General features: G+C 36.9%; 1 protein-coding gene across 1 annotated transcript; it reads left to right on the top strand.

Annotated features, from left to right (window-relative positions):
* The first annotated feature begins 11,430 nt into the window (after nt 1-11,430).
* On the top strand, nt 11,431-12,527 carry LOC142521949 (uncharacterized). Its single transcript, XM_075625121.1, has 3 exons — nt 11,431-11,707; nt 11,772-12,170; nt 12,457-12,527. Exons 1-3 carry the CDS (start codon nt 11,431-11,433, stop codon nt 12,525-12,527), a joined length of 747 nt encoding a protein of 248 aa, XP_075481236.1.
* Nucleotides 12,528-14,748: the final 2,221 nt, after the last annotated feature.

Genomic DNA, 14,748 nt, shown 5'->3' with positions numbered 1-14,748 from the left:
TCATCCATAAAAAAGTATTACTTTTTATGCTGAGAGTATTACTTTTTATTGTGAATATCGGTAGGAATATTACTTTTTATGCTAAAAATATTACTTTTTATTGTGAATATCGGTAGAGTTGACCCGTCTCACAGATAAAGATTCGTGAGACCGTCTCACACGAGATATACTCTTGAAATTTATATTTGAAAATGTCTATAGAAGCGAAATTTTAGTACTTTATATGTTTGTATTTTTCGTCGCGCACTTCTCTATTGTAGATGACCAGAATAATTATTGTATATGTATTTGCATAAAAATTATGTATTTGATAAAAAGAATCGAACGCATGAAGATTTTAATTCAATGATTTTTTTTACACAAAAAGTTTTATTCTATTTGAATTAACTTGTAAAGTGTGCATATACGCAATAATTTAACTTTATTCAAATAAGTCAAAACCAATTGTAAGGTCCAAAATTAAGAAAACGCAATCCAACCGCATGCAAATCTAGGGAAATTGAAAAATAGCTAATTAATTGATTTTAATTGCTAAATTGATTATATTGATATGTTTATATGATTTTATAGTAGTTTCCTACTTGAATGCATTAAAATGTATTTTTAAAGGTTATTCGAGTTGCGATCGAGGAACGTAGACCGAGGGCTGAAAAATGGAAAAAAAATGTTTTTATTAAATAATTGTTTTTAATTATTTAAAATAAGGTTGATGCTTTTTATTATTTTTGAAAATAAAGATTTTGAGATTATTTTATACGTTGAGACGTAAATTTTATCGATGTTCGAATTTCAAAAAAAAATACGAACGTTTTGATAAATCGGCTAATAAATTCACAAACTTTCATAAATGAAATATTTTATTAATGCACTAATGGGCTTAATCTCACCCCCATAATTCACGTAACATACACGCCCCTCACCCCAACAACCAACAAGGACTCCTTTTTCTCTCAACTCACGGCACACACGAAACAATTTCAAGAAACGCCGGGCTTAATGTGCCGATGATATGAGAACACCTCAGGTTACTTGTTTTAGGTTTAACTAGCCCACAACCGATGGACCAGCCACGACTCAACCTTTCCTAGACCACCTTAGGACGTCCCTGACCCTACTGAACCTCCGCAAACGGCCCCCTGCACGTTGCCCCCTTCTAAGAGCCGAGAAACAACCAAGCGTTCCTACCGCGGCCTACCCGACTCAACCTTGCTCGATCGATTTTTCCACCAACTCCAGCAAGGTTCGAGTCATCCCAGACCATGACTCAGACCCTCCAAGTTCTGGTCCAGGGCTGGGGACGACCGTCGCACAGCCGGAGCGCTGGAACTTCCGATCGAGCCCACTCCCGCTACAAGCAACCAATGCAAAGACATCGCCCTACGCTCAAACCCAACTCTCTCCACACTCCAGCCCCTAAACACCATGATTTACAGCATACACAGCCCCTTAGTACACCAACACAGCAGCCCCCTTGCATAAGAGTAGGAAAAACGTGAGAGTTGAACAAGAAAACGCAATAATCACATGTAAACCGAAATATTCTTCATGTACTAGGCTAGATCGGAATTTTCATGCATAAATACATTCTCCAGCATATAAAATGTGTGTGATGAAAAAAAAATGATACAAAGCGTGCTTTGAAGAATTCTACGTAAGAAAGTCGAAGAACGAGCGTCGGGGGAGCTCCGGAGGAATTTTTCTTTGCAAGAAACCACTTGGCCAAAGCCTTGCTGATGAGAGGCTGCTGAAAGAGGTGCTGAATGATAGAAAAGAGTGGTTGGGGAATGGATGTCGGCTGATGAAGGTTTAAATTTAGGTTTAGTGGTGTTTAGGTAATATATAAATAGTTAATTAATAGATGATGAGCCCTAATATAAAATAAAAGGGTATAAAATGTATTGGGAGCCTATTAAGCTTAAAAGTAGGCCCATTAAACCCAAAGACACACCCGAAAAATATTTCGTTTTGGTAAGTTTTTTGAAAATGTTATCCAAACCCTTAAAACGTCATTCGTTTCGATAAAATTTGCGTACCACTGAAAAATACATCTAAAACAGCTTATATTAATAAATAAAAATTATCCATGTAATTAAAATAACTTTCCTGATATTTCCTCTGTCTCTGTTTCTCGTTCGAGCGTGAAATGCAACTTAAACTCTTAATGCATGAACTTTAAATAAACCACGACTTAAAAATAATTATTAATGAAATAAACATGCATTTAATGCCATAAAACAATTAATAAAATATTAAAGAAATTTAATAACTTGCATGCATGTGGTTCACGTGGACCTTCAAATTTTCGGGACGTTACAATAATTGTCTTGAAAATTTGAAAAAAGTTTTAAAAAGATGTGAGGAAAAAGATTGTTCTAAGAATGTATATACCGATAAATTAGATCAAGTTTGGTATTAAACCAAGCGGAAAACACTCGAAATAACCATTCGTTAAGAAACACTGATATACTTTATTTCATGTGTAACTGAATAACTGAAAATAACAGGAATCGGTTGTGACATATATCAGTTCAGTTATGGTGAAAAACTAAACCGTAAGATGCTCTTACTGATCAAATCAGTTTGAAAACGATAGTTAAACAATTGAATACACAAGATAAATGTTTACAGATGTTCGGAGACTTCAACTGCTCAAACGTCACCCCTTCTACCACCTCGGGTAAGATCCACTAGAAGACTTTGATTAATTACAATAATTGTAATAACCCACCCAGCTTAAGACTTACCAACTGTCTAACTGAACTCCTAGACTAGACTGAAGGCAGCACCTTCCAGTCAACACTTGTTTAACGTCTGTCTATCAAAAACTACGTACACAAGTTTATTGTCTTTGTGCAAGACTGTATTTGAGTGGTGGTGTGTGTGCGTGTGTGAGAACTGAACAAGGAATGCACCACGAAGGTGTTCTCACACAATGAGGGAAGTAAGCTTCTAAACTAAGCTGATATAACTTGAGTATTCCCTATGGGCAAATTGCTTCTAGAAAACTGATATGCAATATGCGTGCCCTTTTTCTTTGTATCTTCACACACTCTTGTATGTTCGTCTCCTTGCTGATGGTCTTGAGCTTGTATTTATAGAGGCATTGAGACCATACATCAAGACTCATCACATGTGATCGTTGCAGCTTGAATGCATTCCTTGATATATGTGTCTTAACTTTTCTGACATGCCTCCAGGAATCTCTCGGCTTTAATATTTGCTGCAATGTCCATTATTGTACCTTTGATCCTACAGATGCTTTGTATCTTTGTGCGTAGCTGAATCCATTTAGATAAGCTTGTCTTGATCTACAATTGATTGATTCCTAACTCATGTTCCTAACTGGTCATCTGAACTGATCTTCAGTTGGGCTGGTGAAATCAATTGACTCGTCAGTTGAACTGATTTCACTTTTTCATTTGAACTGGTCAGCTGGTTTCTTCATCAGTTGAACTCTTCATTAGCTGGCCGGACTTCTGAAGGTCTTCTGCTGAACCACTTATCAGCGGGACAATCAGTTGCATTGTTCTTTGATATGTCAGTTGAACTGATTCAGTTTGGTCGATGAGTTGGTGTTTTCAGTTTACGTCTCGATAGCTTCAACTTTGGCTCGATTAACTAATCAGTTCGAAGCCTGATCAGTTCCAACTTCTTGCGCACTTAGATAAGTTATTAGAAACAAAATAACAAGTTTTGTTAAGATCAAATCAAGATTGCGAACATGAAATGTTCCAACAAAGGTCTTATTTTAAATTGGGAAAATGTCATTACATGATTACTTCTGGGATTGTTTTGGGACATTTTGTGTCATATCATGGAATTGAAGTTGATAAAGCAAAAGTTGATGTCATTGTCAATTTACCTCCTCCAAAAACCATTAAAGAAATTCGCTCATTTTTTGGACATGCTGGATTTTATAGAAGGTTTATAAAGGACTTTATTTTAATCACTAAACCCATTTGTAACCTTTTAACAAAAGACACTGCATTTGAGTGGACTTAAGAATGTCAAAATGCTTTTAATAAAATCATTCGACATTTAACATCAGCTCCTATTATGCAACCTCCTGATTGGTCTTTACCATTTGAAATCATGTGATGCGAGTTATTATGAATCGGTGCAGTATTGAGTCAAAGAAGAAACGGTAAGCCTTATGTGATATATTATGCAAGTAGAACTTTAAACAATGCTCAAATGAATTATTCCACAACTGAAAAAGAACTAATTACTGTAATATTTGCATTACATAAATTTCGTTCTTATTTGATTGGATCAACGACTATTGCGTTTACTTATCATTATGCTATTAGATATTTATTGACTAAAAAGGATGCAAAACCACGACTGATATGATGGATTTTGTTGCTCCAAGAATTTGACATTTTAATCAAAGATAAAAATGAACCAAAAATGTCGTAGCTGATCATTTATCGAGACTTGTAACATGATCATCTTGTGAAATGACACTAATTGATGATAGTTTTCCTGATGAACGTCTATTTTCAGTCATTACTACACCTTGATTTGCTAACATATTAAATTTTCTTGTGACAGGAAAAATGACAGCGCAATGGAGTTCCCAAGATAAAAGAAAATTTTTGAATGAGATAAAAAACTTTTATTGGGATGATCCGTATTTGTTCAAGTATTGTCCAAATCAAATTTTTCGACGTTACATACCCGACAATGAGCTAAGTAGTGTCATTAAATATTTTCATTCAGAAGCATGCGGAGGACATTTTTCTTCAAAGAAAACGGCTACAAAAATCTTGCAGAGTAGATTTTATTGGCCCAATTTTTTTAAAGACATCCACGAAATCTGCAAGATCTGTGAAAATTGTCTAAAATTGAGTGCCATTTCAAAAAAAAAAACATGATGCCTTTGAATCATATCATTGAAATTGAAATATTTAACTGTTGGGAAATTGATTTTATGATACCCTTTTCCACCGTCGTTTGGATACTTTTATATTTTAGTTGTAGTTGATTATGTTTCCAAATGGATAAAAGCTATTCCATGTCGAACAAATGATCATAAAATCGTCATCAAATTTTTGAAAGAAAATATTTTTAGTAGATTTGGAATTTCTCGAGCCATGATAAGTGATGGGGGAACTTACTTTGTTAATAAACAATTTGCTTCTTCAATAAAAAAAATGGTATTGCTCACAAAATAACTACTCCTTATCATCCTCAAACAAATGGATAAGTTGAATTAGCTAATAGAGAGATAAAGAAAATTTTGGAAAAAACTATTAATCCAAATAGAAAATATTTGTCTCTGCGACTTAATGATGCACTTTGGGTATATCGAGCAGCTTTTAAAACATCATTGAATATGTTTCCCTATAGGTTGGTTTACGAAAAACATTGTCATTTGCCTGTGGAATTAGAACATAAAGCTTATTTTGTGATCAAAACTTTTAAATGATGCTAACAAATTGCGCAAATTGCAACTTAATGAACTTGATGAACTAAGAAATGACGCGTATAAGAACTCAAGGATTTATAAAGCAAAAATCAAATCATTTCATGATATGACAATTCTTAGAAAATCATTTGAGATTGGTTAAAAATTTTAGCTTTATAATTCTCGACTTCACATATACCCAGGAAAATTACGATCAAGATGGACATGCCTATATGTTGTAAAATATGTGTATCCTTTTAGAGGTGTGGACATTAAAAATCCTAAAAATGGTTATGTTTTTAAAGTGAATGGACAAAGGCTTAAACCATTTTTAGAAAATGAAATCTTTCAAGAAGAGTTTATTTCCCTTTCCGATCTTGTGTTGCATTTAATTTGTTTGTTTTTATTTGAGGTTTCCTTAATCTTTTTATTTTCCCGGTTAAATGGAGGATAACGGTACTCCGTGACTCTCATAGCTAAACCTATTACTCAACTAACACAGAAGAATCAGATATTCATTTGGTTAGATAAATGTGAAGCTAGCTCTCTTGAATTGAAGACGAGATTGACCAGAGCACCTGTGCTTCCTATTCCCTCAGGTATTGGAGGATTTATATTCTGTACAAATGCATCTGGTAAAGGTTTAGGTTGTGTTCTGATGCAACATGGCAAGGTGGTTGCTAATGCGTCTCGTCAATTAAAATCACATGAAACTCGTTACCCTGTTCATGATCTTGATTTGGCCGCCATTGTGTTTGCTCTGAAGATTTGGCGCCGTTATTTATACGTAGAAAAGTTTGTTATTTATTCGGACTATAGGAGTATGAAATATCTCTTTTCTCAATCTGATTTGAATATGAGGCAACGCAGATGAATGGATCTCCTGAAGGATTTTGATTGTGAGATTCAGTATCACCATGTATCGGTGAATGTTACTTCGGATGCCCTTAGTCGTAAGGTTCATAATTCTATTTTAGCTTATGTTAGCGTCGCCAAAGTACATGAGGATATATGTACTTTTGGATGGTATTTTCACTCAAATTGCAATTCTATCACTGTTTTCGCATTGCAAATTGAGTCGAACTTGATATCTAAAATACGAAAGGCCAAACGAAGCGATGCTCAGATTCAAAGGTCGAAAGAACTTGTGTCTGCAGGACATCAGTCTGGATTTCAGATTACTTCTGATGGTTCTTTACGACTTAATGGTAGGCTGGTAGTTCCTGATAATTCTGATTTGAGATTTGCTCTTCTTCGTGAAGCACATTGTAGCAAATACAGTATTTACCCTGGAGGCCGAAAAGTTTATTTGATATTGAGACCCCAATTCTGGTGGAGGCATATGAAGAAGGACATTGCTGAATTTATTTCGAAATGTCTTGTCTTCCAGCAAGTGAAAGCCGAGAGAATGAAACCTGGAGGATTACTTTATAGTCTTGAAATCCCGAAATGGAACTGGGAACATATTGCTATGGACTTCGTGACTCATTTACCTCGTTCGCTCATCGGCTGTGATGCTATTTGGGTTATTATCGATCGGCTTTCGAAATCTGCACATTTTATTCCATATGAGCGGACTTATCCTTATAAGAGAATGACCCGTTTATACATTGAGAATATTGTGAGACTGCATGGTGTGCCAGTCTCAATTGTATCAGATCGTGATCCCAGATTTGCTTCTAAATTCTGGGGAAGTTTCCAAGAAGCTCTGGGTACGCGTTTGGCTATGAGTACTGCTTATCATCCTCAAACTGATGGCCAGACTGAGCGTACAATTCAAACGTTAGAGGATATGTTACGTGCGATTGTGATGGATTTTAGAATAGGATGACAAGATGCCTTACCATTGGTAGAATTTTATTATAATAATATCTTTCAAACGAGTATTGGTATAGCACCCTTTGAAGTCTTGTATAATAGACGATGTAGGTCACCGTTATTCTGGGATGAAATCGATGAAAGACAAATGACTGGACCTGAAATGATACAGGAAATGAATGATAGGGTTCAGTTGATTCGAAAGCGAATGAAAGCTGCCCAGGATCGTCAAACGAGTTATACTAATAAACGAATACGACCCTTAGAATTCCAGAAAGATGATAAAGTATTTTTGAAAATATCTCCCTTTAGAGGCAATGTTCGATTTGGCATGCGAGGGAAATTATCTCCTTGATATGTTGGTCCATATGAGATCCTTGATCGAGTTGGGGATCTTGCTTATCAGCTATCATTACCGCCAGCTTTATCTGTCATTCACGATGTATTTCATGTTTCTATGTTGAGAAAGTATGAATCAGATCCCTCACAAGTACTTCAACCAGATGAGATTGAACTTGATCCTTCACTTTCCTATGTTGAACAACCTGTTTCTATTATGGATCGGAAGGAAAAGATATTGCGTAACAAATCGATTCCTTTAGTTCGAGTACAATGGACACGACATTGTGTGGAAGAGTCAACGTGGGAATTGAAGTGTAAAATGCGAGAATCATATCCACACTTATTTGATTATATTCCACATGTTCCATTGTATTCAATGTATAGTGAACCATTTACTGATTTTAGTTTTGATATGTACTATAACTGGTGACATATTATATGTTTACTGATGCTATATACATTGAGATTTCGAGGACGAAATCTTTTAAGTGGGAGAGAAATGTAAGGACCGTGTATCGTATTATCATAAATCCTATGTTGATTATCGTTAATTCATGAAATTGTCATGTTATTACATGTATGAAGTATATAATTGACAATGAAAGTGAAAAAATAGGTGGTGATAATGAAAGATTGTATTAGAAATTGATTTCTGTTTGAAAAGTATGCTGAACCGCAACGAAAAAGTGACACATGTTACGGTTTTTAGCATAATTGTATGAGTATTAGTCCAAATGAAATGATAACAATTTTATTGGAAAGCTAATACATAGTGCTAAAACTTTCATGTTTTTGAGTTTTGGAAAATTTGATCGTTTGACTGGTCCAAAGGGATATAATATAATATAATAGTAAAAAAAAGATAAATATCAAAACCTACATGAATTCATCAGAAGATGTTTTGACAGAACGCTGAGATTGAAATGAATAAGATTTTTGATTTTTCTTTTCGATCTTGCGACTTATCGGTTTATCCAATCGATGAACCAATTTCAGTTCTGGGATCGCTGACACGAGGTCTTCGATTGGAGGTATAAATTTTATATTTTTGGTGATGTTTGAAATTCGTCGATTTTTGGAATAAATCCGATAAATTGTTAAATCATACAGAAATTGAAGATTGTTGAATAGTGTATGATTTTAACGAAAAAGAGATGATTATAGTGATGTTATTTTGAATTATTTCCAATTTATTATAATTAGAGAATTTTAATCGTTTGATTGAGATTGAAGAATTGTTTGTCAGTTGTTATTAATTATGATTATATATTCTGAATCCTCGCGTCGAGAGCTTTCTTTTAAGGTAAGATTCTTTTGGTTTCAGCAGCTCTAATTAGTGAAATGCTGGAATATCATGTATTTGAAGTCGAGAATCATATATGTAGTAGAATAACCAACAATAAACTAAGTTTTGAAGTCGGAATTGAATTATGTTATGATTTTGATTTGATATGAATTTTCAAAGTTTCAAAAGATATTTGAAATTTATATTGTTGATTTTGAATGATGTTATTGATTGAAATGAATTGATGTAGATAGATTTTTATACTGAGATTTGAGATTTGATGGTGCTTTGTCGACGCTAACATACGAGTATCCCTGATTGAGGCCGGTGTGCCAGCTCGAGCATTGATTTGATAGCGATTCGTTGATTCTGACATGTGCTCAGTGGATGGACATTTGACATGATACATCCACGACATACATGCATTGCATATTGATAAGTGCAAGATTTGTATTTAATTTGTATTAGAATCCGTTTTGAATTATGCTTGTTTCGAACAGAATTTTGCATTTTTGGTTTGTTTTTGTTGTCATTTCAGGAATGGAGAAAATAGTGGAAACGAAGCCAATTGGACCAAGAAAATAGAGCGGTGCACAAAAGCAGACCAATAAGTTGCACAGCGAGCACTCCATCGGACAGAGCTTCACACACAACCGCGCGCGCAGACATGCAAGATGATCGACAGAGGGGCACGCGCGGTCGCGCCACTTCACACGCAGCCGCTCGCGCATAGATACAGAATGAAGACCAGAGGCACGCGCGTAGCCGTGCCACTTCACCGCAACCGCGCGCGCGCAGACACATGCAGATGAGCAGAAGCGCACGCGCAACCACGCGAGATCATGCGCAACCGCACGCGCCGCTATCCAGAAAGTTATAAATTGCGCGATTCTTAGGTTAGAAAAGGGGGAGCCGCCGTGGGCGAATAGAAGACGCACGAACTGCCACCTTGGAAAAGAAAAGACGCGAGAAACCGAAAGAACACACGAGACGAAGATTCGGGAAGCGAAGAACAATCACAAATACGAAAAACGACGGATCTGGGGACAAAGACGACACTTCGTATTTGTTATCTTTTCCTTCGCTTCTTTATTTTATTGTGTAGTGATGTTTAAAACTATGAATATGTCTTGTCTTCGCTTGGATTCCGTGATGAACTAAATTTCCATTCTAGAGGTTGACGTAGCTTTGTCTATACGATGATTTGACGTTGATATTTTGATGATTGAATTCCGTTTTTGTTTAATTGTGTTTTCTACATTTATTTCACTGCAATTTACTGGCCATAAATTGTGTGTTGTCTGATTAATTCTACAACTCGGGAGAGGGACTAGGATTATAGATTATTAGAGACACATCGTTGAATGCTTATATCGTTCGGAAGGCGTATAACTTTAGCGACGCTTAGGTAAGAACATTGTTTGCATTTATCAATTAAACTTAGATTTTTATTAGGAATAATTGAATCGAAGTTTGATTGAATTTATTCGTCACTTGGGAAAGGGGGAATAAAACACGTATTTGTGATTGTTCTTCGCTTGATTGATACAATTTATTGTCAGTGATTTCAAGGAATAATTGAATCGAAGTTTGATTGATCAACAATCACTACTCTTGTATTGCGAGAGGGACCATCAATGCCAATAATTTCGAGTTGAAACCCGCTCTTATCAATATGGTTCAACAAAACCAGTTTTCTGGAACCACTACTGCATATCCTCATCTACATCTCAGAACATTCCTTGAAATCACTGACAATGTAAAAATAAATGGTGTTTTGGATGATATAATTCGATTGCGCTTGTTTTCTTTTTCTCTTAGGGACCAAGCAAGAGGATGGCTACAATCGCTTCCCTTGGGAAGCATCACGACATGGCAGGAGCTGGCGACGAAGTTCCTTTCTAAATATTTTCCCCCTGCGAAGTGTGCACAATTGAAGATTGAGATCAGCACTTTTAGACAGACCGACTTCGAGCAGTTGTATGAAGCTTGGGAAAGGTATAAAGAGTTGTTGCGGAGGTGCCCGAATCATGGTTTTGAAGACTGGGTACAGATTGAGCTTTTCTATAACGGGTTGAATGGTCAGACACGGACAACAGTGGATGCAGCGGCAGGTGGCACGATCTCTGCCAAATCTCCTGCTCAAGCCTACGACTTGCTTGAGCAGATGACTATTAACAGCTACCAATGGATGTCTGAGAGGTCAAGAGTACAGAGGACTGCTGTACTGTATGCTGTGGATCCTATCACATCACTCACTACGCAAGTATCAGCATTGACTACACAGATAGCGACTATGAATAAAGTGGGTACATCAAACACTGAGGGACCACCGGTTGTTGTTGAAGAATCACATTTTCCTGAATAAGTCCAATACGTCAACAACAAGAACTTTGGTCGAGGTAACTCTTCCCCTAATACTTATCATCCGGGATTGAGAAATCATGAGAATTTTTCATACGCAAATAATAAGAATGTGTTGAATCCTCCACCGGGGTTCAATACATCAAATGGGGAAAGGAAGCCATCATTTGAGGACTTGGTCAGGACATTCATTTTTGAATCTGGTAAGAGGATGGCTAGGACTGAGTTTAGGCTTGACAACCTAGAGATCCACATGGCGAGTATTGGTGCAACCTTGAAAATCCTTGAATCGCAAGTGGGGCAGATAACAAAGCAACTCACGTCTCAACCGTCAGGCGCACTCCAAAAGACTGCAGATCCAAATCTGAGAGAAGTGAATGCCATTTTTATACAGAATGAAGAGTTTGGTGTCGTAGGCAGAGAAGAGAAGGAGGTTGAACCCACACCTGTTCGGGATGAAAAGCCAACTCCAACCAAAAGAGCCCGAGGTAAGAAATATGAGAGGTATGATTTAAATCAATGCATTGATATTTCTTTACTTCCCTTTACAAGCTGAATTTCAAAAGAAAAAAGGTCTTAAAGATCTCAAGAACCTACACTCTAACATTCAGTCTGCAGAGCAGGAAGAGGTGGCATTTACTGGAGGAGATGATAAGGGAAGGCAAGGAAATCTCCCTCAGAAGTTGCTAGATCCCGGTGAATTTATCATGCCATGTGAAATAGGCGGTCATTTAGTGGAAAAAGCTATCTGTGACTCAGGAGCGAGCATAAATATAATGCCAAGTTCTCTCTACGAGAAACTTGGACTGAGCAGGATGAGGCCCACAGGACTAAGCTTACAGATGGCAGATAAATCGATCAGGACACCGTTGGGTATTGTGGAAGATGTTGAACTTCGGATCGAAAAATTGAAGGTTTTAGCAGAGTTCGTGGTACTTGACATGGAGAACAGTTAGAACGTTCACGTCATTCTAGGACGACCATTATTGGCTGCTGTTGGAGCCATTATTGACGTGAAACGAGGAAAGTTGACCATGGAAGCTGAAGGTCAACTGGTGGCAATAAAGGCATCCAAGAAATCATACGACTCACCTTGAGCAGTGTAGTGACAGTCGAGCTAAGGACGTTAAACTAAGCGCTGTGTGGGAGGCAACCCACAATTTTTTTTAGCATTCGTTTTGTTTTTATTATTTTATTTTATTTTACTCCCTTAATTGTTAATTTTACCCACCACCAGATCTACCGCCGCAGCCCGTGGACGATGATGCTGAAGATGCTGCGAACGATGACTCGAGCCCTGAGTTCTGACACTCGTGCGTGAGGTATGTGTTGTCGTGTTCTTTATTTATATACATTAAGGACAATGCATACTTTAAGTTTGGGAGGGGGTGAATTTGCTTGCACGTTAGAATTATTATTATTATTATTATTTAAATTGATTTTTTTTCTTTAGTTTTTATTTATTTTTTGCATGCTAGATTTGTTAGGAAGAGTCATGGATAAGTAAAATGTGTGGCCGATGATGAAAATTGAATGGCGGTCCTGAAGTATATATGTGTTCATGATAACTTAGGAGTCACAATTATTTTGAACTGTCGTGTTTGTTGATACTATCGTTGCTTAGAGACAAGTTGCATGCCTGTGATGCTAAATAGACGATGGAGATCTGATTCTTGATAATTCTTGCATGACATTGATTGACACTTTTGTAAACATAGAAATGATCTAGGCAATTTTTCACAATATCTTTGGGCCTATGTTCTTTGTTTACTGTCAATTGTAGCCCTTTGAGCTTCGAGTTAATTGAGATGCTTAAAATTTCTTTTGTACATACCTCGTATATCATTTTTGGTTGAACAAATGCATGTGATTGGTTTATATGAGTTGACTTGTAATGCCCGAGATTTTGATTACTGTAAATCGATATGATTTGTTGATAATTGTGATGTGATTATTGATGGAACGGATCAGATCGGGATAGCCGAAAAGAAGATCGATTTATGTGCGAGGATAGAACACCTCGCGCATATGCGCGACCGGACAGGGCGCATATGCGCGAGGCAGGCAGAGAACCTCGCGCATATGCGCGACCTGGATCCGCGCATGTGCGCGAGGGTACCCGAGAGTTTTGAAGTACCTCGCGCATATGCGCGAGCTGCCGAGATGGAAATTGCCGAGACCAGTAGGTCTCGCGCATATGCGCCGGTTGAGGTCGCGCTTATGCGCGAGACGTGTTGCTTCAATGAGTTAGCCACGTTTCCTATACATGCATGATATATATATATATAACTCCATTCATTCAGCTGAAAACAAGAAATAACAGAGAAAACGGTCGAAGGAAAGGCTTCTGAGAACTTGTGAAAAATCCTTACACCTTTTCATTTCTTAAAATTGAAGTGGTGCAAGATCCGCCCGTCAGAATTTCAATCCGACTTCAGTACTGTGTTTCTATCGACGCAGGCTTCAACTGGACGTAAGTTTTATTACGTTTTATTATGTTTTGAAAATATGATATTGAAGGAATCAGACATGATTGATATATGGTGTTCTTGACATAGTAGAAATCGTATAATCGAAACCGCATTGAAGAATATATACCGTATGAAATTGTTATGATTTTCAGAGTTGATTTGATTGAGATTGATATCAGATTTGTACTGTGAGTGATCATGAGTTGTGGAATTGATATCTGATTGATATTGTATCGCTGGGTATATTGAGATTGTACAGTTATGCTGTTGAAACAGAATTTGATTCAGTTCTGATTATATCCAGTATTGATCTGAGTTGTATATTGATACGATACCCTCGATATTGTCATTGCCAGATTGAGTATTGACAGGCATTGAATTCGAGACTTCGACAGAGTCAGATTGAAAGAAAGAAAGGTATAAATCAATGTTGATTCGGGATTGCACAACTCGAGTTAGATTTAACTTGAGTTTCCCAAAATCACATACCGAATGATTATTGCATTGATATTTGCAATTCTTGAGATTAGTATGCTTAGTCTATTGATTTATAGTAGAGCATGTATTGAGTTGTGGGCTGATGTGCCTAGTCATTGGCTGATGTGCCAAGTCTTCGGCTGATTCGCCAAGACACTGGATTTTTGATTTATATCGATGTCGCTTAGGAGTTGATTAATTCATATCGCTGAAATTCGATACACGATACAATATCCAGAACCGGGATCCCTAGATTAGAGATGAGTCGAGTCTGAGATGACGAGTCCAGAGTCTTATTTACAGCTTTATATCGATACATGTCTTCTGATTTGATACATGATATGGATATGTGTTTCATGCTTTTATATATGTTTTTATATTACTGCATGTTTACATGGTTTATACTGGGATGTATTTCTCACCGGAGTTATCCGGCTGTTGTCTTGTTTGTATGTGTGCATGACAACAGGTGGGACAGGATCAGGGTCACGAAGAGAATGAGAGATTCAAGATTAGCGTGGAGATCCGGACTTAGAGTAGATTGATTTTCAGTACTTGATGTAGTGGCTGAACTCTAGTTG

This window comes from Primulina tabacum, chromosome 13, assembly GCF_025594145.1.
Source record: "Primulina tabacum isolate GXHZ01 chromosome 13, ASM2559414v2, whole genome shotgun sequence".
NCBI lineage: Eukaryota > Viridiplantae > Streptophyta > Magnoliopsida > Lamiales > Gesneriaceae > Primulina > Primulina tabacum.
The sequence above is the reverse complement of the archived record's forward strand: the minus strand, read 5'-3'. Positions and strand labels throughout refer to the sequence as shown.